The sequence below is a fragment of the Barbus barbus genome (genome assembly GCF_936440315.1).
Source record: "Barbus barbus genome assembly, chromosome: 13".
Classification (NCBI taxonomy): Eukaryota; Metazoa; Chordata; class Actinopteri; order Cypriniformes; family Cyprinidae; genus Barbus; species Barbus barbus.
The window spans coordinates 30,280,530-30,292,576 of record NC_136741.1 but is presented as its reverse complement, the minus strand read 5'-3'; the positions used below and the strand labels follow the sequence as shown (position 1 = coordinate 30,292,576).

Genomic DNA, 12,047 nt, shown 5'->3' with positions numbered 1-12,047 from the left:
CTAACAAAATTGAAAGTGACATTGGGGACAAAATAAGACAAATGTTTTGTTTCAGACATCTTGATAAGACAGTGAAGAAACTTAAAATCCTAGACCTAGAATATATATAAAAATAATATAAATGGCAACAAGATGGGTCATAAACCAAAGTCAAATTATTTATTTATTTATTTATTTTATTTTAACACTTTTAATTTCTTTTTTTAATTAAATATAACATAATTATTTAAATTATGTTATCTAATACTATGACATATAAGATGGGAATAAAAATGTACAGAATAAAATTCATAACTCTTTAAACTTCCAGGGGTTTTTTTTTTGGGGGGGGGGGGGGGGGGGGGGGGTTTAAAGCAGCATACAACATGATATGTGTGATAAATCAGCCAATATTTGGCTAATTTGAGATTATTGGCCAAAAACAAACTGGGTTAACAGAATGATTAACAAGACTACCATCAGCCTTGTCAGTGTGCACAAGTTGAATTTCAAATATTTCTGGTGAATTAAAAAAGAAATACTGTGCAAAATTGTCAGTTTAATGCATAGACAATTGCTGTATTTTAATTGGCCTATTTTACAAATATAGGTACAGATATCAAACACACCTCTCTCTAGATATCAGTTTTAGCATCGGCTGTTAGAAAGAAAAAAAAAAACATTTTGGTTGACCACTACTAGTGATGACTAGTGATATTAAATAAGTTTGTTTAGGCCCAATTAAAAAAAAAAAATATGCTCGTTTTGGTAACATTCCCATTAAGTTATGAAAATGCTATTTCTAAACATTGAAAATGTCCAGTTATTTTAAGTGGAACTTTCCATTTTATTTTTTGCAAACATTATGGGAATGTTACTTGAATGTTCTCTGAACCATATTAGAAAAACTTCCAAATAAAATGTTTCAGGAAAATGTTCCATAAATAATGCTTTTGTCCAGACATTTTTAGAACGTTATCAAAGATCAGAGAACTTTGAATGAACATTCTATTAATGTTACTGGAAGAATCTTTGTTCATAACTTTGAGATAACGTTCTGATAATGTTCCCTGTTAGTTCAGGTGTCTCATGCACTGAAAAAAAATATACTACATTTTTTTTAAGTTTATTTTTTATTTATTTCAGCCACATTTAAAAAGTTAGTCAACTAAATATGTTTATTTAAATGTAGCTAAAATAAATTGATTGCAACCTCTTTCCTTAAACAAATTTAGTAAATTCAACTAATCTTTTTTTTTTTCAGTGTATAGGCACTACTAAACCCAGTCCTGATTAATCTGTTCTCTGTGTGTGTTTTATGGACACAGTGTTGTTAAATACTACGGCAGCACAGAAAGCACTGCAGAGGGTTCAAGGTTATTAAAACAAGACCTATGTATGCTATGAGTCAACATGTTTACTGTACCACATATCTCTACTTTGGTAAAACTATACTCTGTTATGAGCGTGGGATTACCAGAGGGGCATGAGTTCAGATTTAACATTGCACAAGCTTACCTGGCTAATTTTATACCCAAACCTCATGCTCATGGGTCATACGATACACACATTAACAACATGGTCCGGCTAAACGATCCGCACAGAAATGTACAATGCTGAATGTACTTTGTAGCCAATATATGTGATATGATATATGTGATGTGTGTGTGTGTGTGTGTGTGTGTGTTTAAATATATATATATATATATACATATATATATATAGATAGATGGATGGATGGATGGATGGAGGGATGGATGGATGGACGGACGGACGGACGGACAGACAGACAGATAGATAGATAGATCTTTAATGTTTCAGATCATCAAACAAATTTAAATATTAATCAAAGATAACACAAGTAAACACAACATGCAGTTTTTGAATGAAGTTTTTTTATTATGAAGGGAAAACAAAATCCAAACCCACATGGCCCTGTGTGAAAAAGTGCTTGCCCCCTAAACCTAATAACTGGTTGGGCCACCCTTAGCAGCAACAATTGCAATCAAGCGTTTGTGATAACTTGCAATGAGTCTGTTACAGCGCTGTGGAGGAATTTTGGCCCACTCATCTTGGCAGAATTGTTGTAATTCAGCCACATTGGAGGGTTTGAGAGCATGAACCGCCTTTTTAAGGTCATGCCACAGCATCTCAATAGGATTCAGGTCAGGACTTTGACTAGGCCACTCCAAAGTCTTAATTTTGTTTTTCTTCAGCCATTCAGAGGTGGATTTGCTGGTGTTTTTTGGATCATTGTCCTGCTGCAGAACCCAAGTTCGCTTCAGCTTGAGGTCAAGAACAGATGGCCGGACATTGTCCTTCAGGATTTTTTGGTAGACAGCTGAATTCATGGTTCATTTATCACAGCAAGTCTTCCAGGTCCTGAAGCAGCAAAACAGCCCCAGACCATCACACTACCACCACCATATTTTACTGTTGGTATGATGTTCTTTTTCTGAAATGCTGTGTTACTTTTACGCCAGATGTAATGGGGCACACACCTTCCAAAAAGTTCAGCTTTTGTCTCGTCAGTCCACAGAATATTTTCCCAAAAGTCTTGGGGATCATCAAGATGTTTTCTGGCAAAACTGAGACGAGCCTTTATGGTCTTTTTGCTCAGCAGTGGTTTTTGTCTTGGAACATGCAGGCCATTTTTGCCCAGTCTCTTTCTTATGGTGGAGTCATGAACACTGACCTTAACTGAGGCAAGTGAGGCCTGCAGTTCTTTAGATGTTGTTGTGGGGTCTTTTGTGACCTCTTGGATGAGTCGTCGCTGCGCTCTTGGGGTAATTTTGGTCGGCCGGCCACTGCTGGGATGGTTCACCACTGTTCCATGTTTTCTTCATTTGTGGATAATGGCTCTCACTGTGGTCCGCTGGAGTCCCAAAGCTTTAGAAATGGCTTCATAACCTTTTCCAGACTGATAGATCTCAATAACTTTCTTGCTTATTTGTTCCTGAATTTCTTTGGCTCTCAACATGGTGTGTAGCTTTTGAGGATCTTTTGATCTACTTCACTTTGTCAGGCAGGTCCTATAGCAAACTCTTTTTCACACAGGGCCATGTGGGTTTGGATTTTGTTCTCCCTTCATAAAAAAACCCTTCATTTAAAAACTGCATATTGTGTTTACTTATACCAGTACCACTTGCATAAAGTACCAGCAAGTAACTGAATGGCACTGAATTAAATGTGACATTTAGAAATAAAAACACTAAAATGCACTCTATAACCCTTGTTTTCATTGCCTTTTTTTCTTTTTTTTTAAAGACAGTGTAAATATTCACTTAGGCTACACTGAAAAAAAATGGTTCTGAAACTTTTCACACAAAATTTTTTGTAAATTTCACAAACAATTATAAAGGAATGGCAATTAACATTTAATTTTGAATCAGAAAAACTGAAACATAATCCATTAATCAGTGTACTCTATTAATGTAAAATCTTGATGTTCGTGGATAAACATCTATGCTTCATAACTATCCTGGTACATTTTTAGTCAATACTGTAAAAATGCATGGCTCCATGACACCAAATCCATTAATTAAGTACCTTATAATTGTACTTTAATTTGTCACACTGCAGGACCATCTAGATATGGAACTTCCTCTAATGGAACTTCTTATTAAAAATCTTGATGCTAATGGACAAACATCCATGTTATCCATCAGCTGATATATTTTTGTCAATGCTGTAAAACCATAATAAATGAATATGTTATCTGAAAGCAAAAAGCTCTTAAAAGAGTTTCTTTTCAAAATTCACTATGAATCAGGTGCTGCACTTGCTTACTGCATAACGATGCTTACTGATGATCATATGAGATCTCATGAATGAAATTCGGAGATGAAATGTTCTAGAGCTCCATCGCGAATGCTGTCCAAACAAGCGCGATTGCCGATCGCTTTTGGCCACGAGTGCGCACAGGAGAGATTGAGCAAATATTTGCGCGTCGTTGCGTCGCGTGGTCTCAGTGTTGACTCAGAGAGAGGAGTTGAGGGCAGCTCAAAGCGAACCGCGTCATCTCCGTAATGTTTATTTATAAAGCTCGTTTGAGGGCACTTCCTCGGTCCTCGGTCTATGTGGGGTCAGGCGGTACTCACCAAAGCGGATCCATAAATGAATGGTGGGCTCGACTTCCACACACGTTTCCTGATTGGTCGCCGCGTCCGACCGAGATAAACACGGCCGCGAGTATATATAGTGGCATTTAAGAGAAACTTCACGAACACTTTTACGCACGCCGTTTTACGCACGCCTAAAGATGAGAGCGCATATCCAGAAAGGTCCTCAGATTCTGGAGCTGCTGAAGAAGACGTCTGTGGGGCTTCAGCACTGCAAGCCCACCTCCTCCGTCTGTGTGCTGGACTCGAAGGATGCTGCGGGGAGCGCGCCCTGCGCACACAGTCTCGACTCCATCCCTGGACCCACCAACTGGCCGCTGTTCGGAAGCCTCATCGAGCTGCTCCGGAAAGGAGGTCTAAAAAGACAGCATGAGGCGCTGGTATGAACCTCTTTATTGTTATAAGTTATGAAACAATTATTTTATTTGATATATTTTACAAATATTTTAAACTTATTTATTTTAATTATTTTAAATTAACCTTCTCATTTCTATTTATTATCTATTATTTTTAGTCTTTTTTTTTAACTTTGCTATTTGAATAATCACTTTAAGTCAGTTTCATAATTAGGCTACATCTTATATATAAACTACATTTTATGCAAAAAAGGCCTATATAAACAGTATGCCTTGCTTTCCATTAATAATAATAATAATAATAAATACATTATTTTAGTTTAGGTGGGATTTTCATTTATATGTTTCTCATTTATTTATAATAAGATTTTTTTTTAGTTTATTGAAACTTTTTTCATTTATGTATGGTTATTTAAATAAAATATAAATGCATGATTTTAGTCTTGTAGGATTTTCATTTAAAATGTTCTTATTTATATATATAAGATTACATAACTTTGATGTTTAGTGAAGGTTACTGTTTTTTTATTATACATGCATTACTTTTTGGTTTCTTTTTAAAACTTAAAACGTATTTATTTACTTATTTTAACTTTTAACTTATTAATGCTTATTTGAATCCCATATTGTCATAGTTTAAATAAAAAACATGATTTATTTATTTATTTATTCATTCATTTATTCCTGTACATTTCTTCAGTTTTAAGGGTGTTTTCTCTGTTCTTCTGTGTTTCTAACCTCAGATCCATTACCATAAGAAGTTTGGGAAGATCTTCCAGATGAAGCTGGGCTCTTTTGAGTCGGTTCACATTGGGGCACCATGTCTATTGGAGGCTCTTTACAGAAAAGAGGGCAACTATCCTCAGAGACTGGAGATCAAACCATGGAAAGCCTACAGAGACCTGCGGGACGAGGCTTATGGGCTGCTAATACTGTAAATATCATAATTCATTTACAAATGCACGTGAGATTTAATTGCTTATTTCATAATATTCTAAACTGCAAACAAATGTATTTGCAGGGAAGGAAAGGACTGGCAGCGGGGTGCGCAGCGCTTTCCAGCAGAAACTCATGAAACCGACCGAAGTCATGAAACTGGACGGCAAAATCAATGAAGTGAGTTCTGCATGAGAAATATCAAGTATAACTCACATATATGCAAAGACTGTTTGAATGACTGCTTGGTGTCTTTATGGAAAGGTTTCGGCTGATTTGATAAAGAGGATCGGAAGAGCCCAAGTCAACGGGAAGATCGATGATTTGTATTTTGAACTGAACAAGTGGTCCTTTGAAAGTGAGTTTCACGCCACGTCTTCCATATACTGATTTACTATCATGAAATGCATTAAATTTCTTTCTATTTTGGCCTTTTAGCGATTTGCTATGTGCTTTATGACAAACGTTTCGGACTCTTGCAAGACAGCATCAGCGCCGAGGCCATGGATTTCATCACATCAGTAAAAACGGTAAATTGACCATCTTTTTGACCCTATTAATAGTTCAAACAGTGGCTAACACACTCCAAAGAGCATAAGCTTTATCTGCATCTCTTCTGATGTATTGCAAAGCAAAGATGCAAAGTGTTTCATAGTTCCAAAACAAATTCACATGGTGTTTTCTCACTTTCAGATGATGAGCACCTTTGGATTGATGATGGTGACACCCGTGGAGCTCCACAAGAGCTTCAATACGAAAACGTGGCAAGATCACACAGCGGCCTGGGACCGTATTTTTAGCACAGGTACTAAAGAGCTCCTTAATCAGTTGACGTGTGACCCATAAAGCATTCATTTCCACTCAGGTGATGACACATGAACTTATGGCTTTCTGCTCCGACCCGCTATAGTAGATCCATGCACACAGCAGGAGAGAGAGAGAGTAACCCGCAGTAGTAAATGCAGTGACCTAAGTGCATGAGAATCCAGCCAAATATTTGTATTATCAGGAGCAGAGGGAGGGAGGGAGGAATGTTGACGCGCGGCTGAATTACTCACAGTTTGTTGTGCTGCTGTGGCTCTATTAGCGGCGGCTCACTCACAGAACCTGTCACACATTCACAAACACTTCACTTTCCCTGCAGCTAAACAACAACAACACGTGCTGTACCTGACTACTAGTAGGGCATTCCACACGTAGGCCTCCTATTAAGACAGAAGTGGCAATACCTTAACAGTTTTTAAGTTATTGAATAGAATATTTACATTTATGCACAAAGTGCATTCGAAATATGCATATTCCTCTCAGTACTGAATATTAAGAATATATATATATATATAGATATATAGATATAGATATATAGATATATATTGAAACAAATAAAATTATTATTAAAGCAATGTAATTTGCTCAGAACATTGTTGCATAAATCTGTTACTGTTGCACAATGACGCTTTAAAGTGCTTTGCATAAACAGATATAAACAAGCTAAGGTTAAAATCACTTATAAGTTAAAGTATATGTATAGAACATGTATTTCAAACCTTTTATCAAAATATTACCTACATTTATATAGAAATTGAACATACATTTTTTAAATTGAAAACACTGATAATAATCAGAATGGTTTCTGAAGGATCATGTGACACTGACAATACTGGAGTAATGATGCTGAAAATTCTGATTTGCATCACAGGAATAAATTACATTTTAAAATATATTCACATTGAAACCAGCTTCTTTAAATTGCAATAATATTTCACAATTATTACGATATTTTTATTGCTTTTTATTTTATTGTATTGTAAAAAATTTTTTTAAAAATGCAGCATTGGTGAGCATAAAAGACTCCAACCAACCACATAGGTAGTGTGATACTGTATAATATATATATATACATATATAAGATATTTTGAATACAATTATGCATTTGTTGTAAATATATTTTAACAAATAACATTTTATTTACTTCTAATCATGAAATACAATGTAAGAACATACACACTATCCTGTTTTAAAACCTCTTTTTTAAATGTTAAATAAAAAATATCACCAAATAATCAAGCAATCCATCATCTTAACAGCTAAACTCTACATTGACAAGAATCTGAAGAGGCACTCAAACGGCAAAACCGGAAACTTCCTCTGCGACATCTACCACCAGAGCCACCTGACCAAGAAGGAGCTGTACGCCGCCACAACCGAACTCCAGGTCGGAGGAGTGGAGACGGTACGCACTTTCATGACCCCACACAAACCAACTTGTTTTTCACTAGCTTGTTTTCGAGTCACATGTGAGCGAGCTAAGAAAACAGTTGATTTAACTCGTCTTTGTTCTGCTCTTATCCAGGCTAAGATTGAACAACACACAGCTTAGTTCAATCAAGCACATAAGTCAGAAGAATGAGGCAGAGCAGGCGTAGCGCCGTTCAGTGAGGGACGCTGTACAGTGTGGCCCAACTGACCAAGCAAATCCTTCTTGTTTTCCTCTTGCAGACCGCTAATAGCATGCTGTGGGTCATTTTCAACCTCTCACGTAACCCCTGCGCCCAAGCTAAACTTCTGAAGGAGATCCAGGATGTGGTGCCTGCAGGGGAAACGCCGCGAGCCGAGCACATCAAGAGCATGCCCTACCTCAAAGCCTGCCTGAAGGAGTCCATGAGGTGGGCAAAATATACTTCAACAAGTGCCTAATGGCTCCTAAAATAGGCTACACTGGAATGATTTGGTGTAAAAAACAATTTCCACTCAAATACGCTGGTAAATTTAACAATTTCACTCTAAAAAAATGTTGGGTTAAATACAACCCAGTGCTGGGTGAACTATGGACAAACCCAGCAACTGGGTTGTTTTGACCCAGCATTTGGGTTAAATGATTAACCCAGCCTTCTGGGTAGTAACCCAACCGCTGGGTCAATACAACGCAATTGCTGCATTTGTCCATATCTTTTAGAGAGTACAAAAAAAATAGCAAGTAACAAATTGAGCACTGAAATATTATGTTCTACTGTTTTCTTTCTTAAAATTTTCTTTAGGTTATTAAAGAAAGGAAAGGAAAAAATGGTTCTTTTAGGATCTGTTTTCTTTGGGGAACCAAAATGTTTCTTATGAAGATAAAGGTTCTTTATTGGCATTGATGGTTCCATGATGGTTCTTTACACTCTTAAAAATAAAGGTTCCAAAATCAGGTTTCGCATCATTGCCATTGAAGATCCATTTCTGGTTCCCCAAAGAACCTTTCAGTGAAGAGTTCTTAAAGGAACCATTTTTTCTTAATTTGAAGAACATTTGAATAATGTTTTCCACTATAAAGAACCTTTAAACTTTAAAGTGGTTATATGGATGTTGAAGGTTGTTTATGTAAATGTCAATGCCAGAAAAGAACCTTTAACATTCATGGAATCTTTCCGTTCCACAAAAGGCTCTATAGTGCAAAAAGGTTCTTCAGATTATTAAACTGTTCTTCAAAAATGAGGAAATTCAATCTTTTAAGAACTGTTTACTGAAAAGTTATTTTGGGAACTCAAAATGGTTCTTACAACACTTCAAGTGTTCAAGTTACTATATAGTGAAAAACCTTCTTCCACTGGTTCTTTATTGGCATCAATGATTCCATGAAGAACCTTTAATATCCACAGAACCTTTCCATTCCAAATTGGTGCAAAAAGGTTCTTTAGATTATTAAAATGTTCTTCAAACAAAGAAAAAAAAAGGTTTGTTTAATGGAGGAATTTTGAGGAATTAAAAAATGTTCTATGGCATCACTGCAAAAACAAAACTCCCTTTGGAACCTTTATTGTGAAGAGTGTAGTCCTTCCATCACTCTTCTGTTGAATTTTCAGTATCAGCTGTGAAAAGTTCGTATGAGGTGATTCATCTCTAATAGAATGGGAGTAGATTAGGCTGGTCGTTCCCAGATCCAGCCAGCTGACATAATAGTCCCGACTGGAATCCGAAAGCACATGGAAGCATGTTTATGCGCTATACGCTTTCATGTTTCAGGCGACAGTCATGCGATACAGGAAGACACGGACATTAAAGCAGGATAATGCTGAAGCATGTGCTGGGAATGTTGATGGTGTATTTGTGGGATTATCTAGCCTTGACTTGCATTAGCAGCATAACGTGCCTCATACCTTTCAGCTTACGTGCTCACGCATGCTAAAAAGAAAAAAGGAAATTCTCTGAAATTCTCAGTAGCAAGAGATTCATTGTTGTCTTTTTTTCCCCCCTGCAGAGTTTCACCGTCTGTGCCATTCACCAGTCGTACCTTAGATAAAGACACCGTGCTGGGCGATTATACTCTGTCCAAAGGAGTGAGTACCTCATTATTAGACCTGCTCGCTACTGCCCCCTACATGAGCTCTAGTGAGAGGCCTGGAAGTCTAATTGGCAGCTCCATTCTAAGACAGCATCCTCACCAAAACAAGACTGATTTAAAAAGCTATAAATTAGCAGCAATAAATGCTCCTCTCATGACAGCACCATAGATTCCAATAGAATTTAACATTATTGCAGTGCTAGTAATGTAATACTCTAATCCTCAAAAATGTAACAATAGTAAAATATTTAATTAGTCAGTATTTAATTAGACACTGCTTTTTAAAATTAATTTAGTTTTTATTTTATTTTATATATTGTAATAAATGTTTAAAGTTAATTAGTAATATTAATTATAATTAACATATTTTTAATTAGAATTCACATATATTTTATGATAAATTTAAAATTAATAATTATATTATAGGACCCATATACATACACCATATACTGCATCACAGAAATAATGTATTAAATAATAAAACATTATTTACATAGTTGTGTAATGTATTATCTTAACAATTATTTAATAATAATAATAATAAATAATGATTAATACACATTTTTATTATATAAATTATTGTATAAATAATTATTTAACATTATAAAAATTATAAATATAATTTTACATTATATATAGTATAAAATATAATTCATTATAACTAAATATAATACTTTGAAATAAATAAATATAATTATAATTATACTTAATATTAAACTATCATTACAATTCAAAGTATAATATATTTATATATTTTTTCTTAAAAGGCTTACTAGGTTATGAAGAGCCACAAGACTGTAACTAGGTTGTGTCCCCTTCATTACTTTATCATTTTATCTGTTTATTGTGAAGTTTTATAGACATTTTATGCATTGCACATGATTGAATGCATAATAAGACGGAATTTGAGTGCATTACATTTATTTATCTCTATTTCTCATGATGTTCCCAGACTGTCCTGATGATCAACAGTCAGGCTATCGCTTCAAATGAGGAGTATTTTGAGAACGGGAAGCAGTTCAGACCAGAGCGCTGGCTGCAGGAGAAAAGCTCCATCAATCCGTTCGCACACGTGCCGTTTGGGATCGGAAAGAGGATGTGCATCGGCCGGCGGCTCGCTGAGCTACAGATCCAGCTCAGTCTGTGCTGGGTACGACTGCTGGACACTAAGAGCTAAAGCAATACTTCTAGGTCTTAATATGAGTAAATTAATGTCATTTTTCACACTCTTCATCACAGATACTACGTGACTATGAGATTGTGGCCACAGATCATGAGCCAGTGGATGCGCTGCACTCAGGAACTCTGGTTCCCAGCCGAGAGCTTCCCGTGGCTTTTGTTCGCCGATGAGGTATGAAAATGACTTGAAATATCTCATTCTAGACAATTCAAATATTAGTAGAAGTTTGATGCTCCTTTGTCCATTTTGAGGCTCTCCTCTTGTATTTTGAAAGCTGTTTTTTTTGTCTTTGCAGATACTAATCTGAACGGATGACTCCATATTAATGGATCCGACACATTATGAGGCCTATATACTGCTGCTAACCTATAGAATGTATATCAGTCTCACACTTATACCTCAAACTGTTAGTATATAGTTTTATGAAACTAGTGAATAATTCCTCTATTTATTTACTTTATTAAATTGAGAGCTTAAAACAAATATTTAAGGTTTTTCTATAATTGCTGCTACCTACTATATTACTATATACTATAGTATATTTTACTAAAAGTATTTACTAAAATTAGTATGTAGAGATGGTAAATTTTATATGCAATATTGTTTAGTACTGAAATCATTCCATGTACAGTGTTATGTAAAATTGTAGAAATGTTGTACATACATGTTATATAAAACATAAATTTAACATTCTTTTTATGTACTCAGTAATAAATATGTATAATATGTTTAATGTGTGTCTGTATGAGTGATGAACATATAATGACTGATTGTTGAAAAGAAAATTCACTGGATATTGTCCACCACTTATGTTCTTAATAAAAAGTTTAAATGAAATGCTGTGGTCTGATATACAACCCGAATTCCGGAAATGTTGGAACGTTTTTTAAATTTGAATAAAATGAAAACTAAAAGACTTTCAAATCACATGAGCCAATATTTTATTCACAATAGAACATAGAGAACATAACAAATGTTTAAACTGAGAAATGTTACACTTTTATCCACTAAATGAGCTCATTTCAAATGTGATGCCTGCTATAGGTCTCAAAAATGTTGGCATGGGGGCAACAAAGGGCTGAAAATTTGGAAAAGATTCAGCTGGGAGAACATCTAGCAACTAATTAAGTTAATTGACATCAGGTCTGTAACAT

The 12,047-nt window shown here is 35.4% G+C and overlaps 1 protein-coding gene across 1 annotated transcript; it reads left to right on the top strand.

Moving 5' to 3' along the window:
• The first annotated feature begins 4,213 nt into the window (after positions 1–4,213).
• On the top strand, positions 4,214–11,692 carry LOC306879074 (1,25-dihydroxyvitamin D(3) 24-hydroxylase, mitochondrial-like). The gene is given in 13 exon segments (XM_079431777.1): positions 4,214–4,480; positions 5,200–5,390; positions 5,478–5,499; positions 5,501–5,572; positions 5,657–5,750; positions 5,831–5,922; positions 6,086–6,197; positions 7,477–7,622; positions 7,889–8,055; positions 9,630–9,708; positions 10,666–10,863; positions 10,953–11,064; positions 11,189–11,692. Coding segments are annotated over 12 exon segments (1,524 nt in total). The 5' UTR covers positions 4,214–4,240; the 3' UTR covers position 11,064; positions 11,189–11,692.
• Positions 11,693–12,047: the final 355 nt, after the last annotated feature.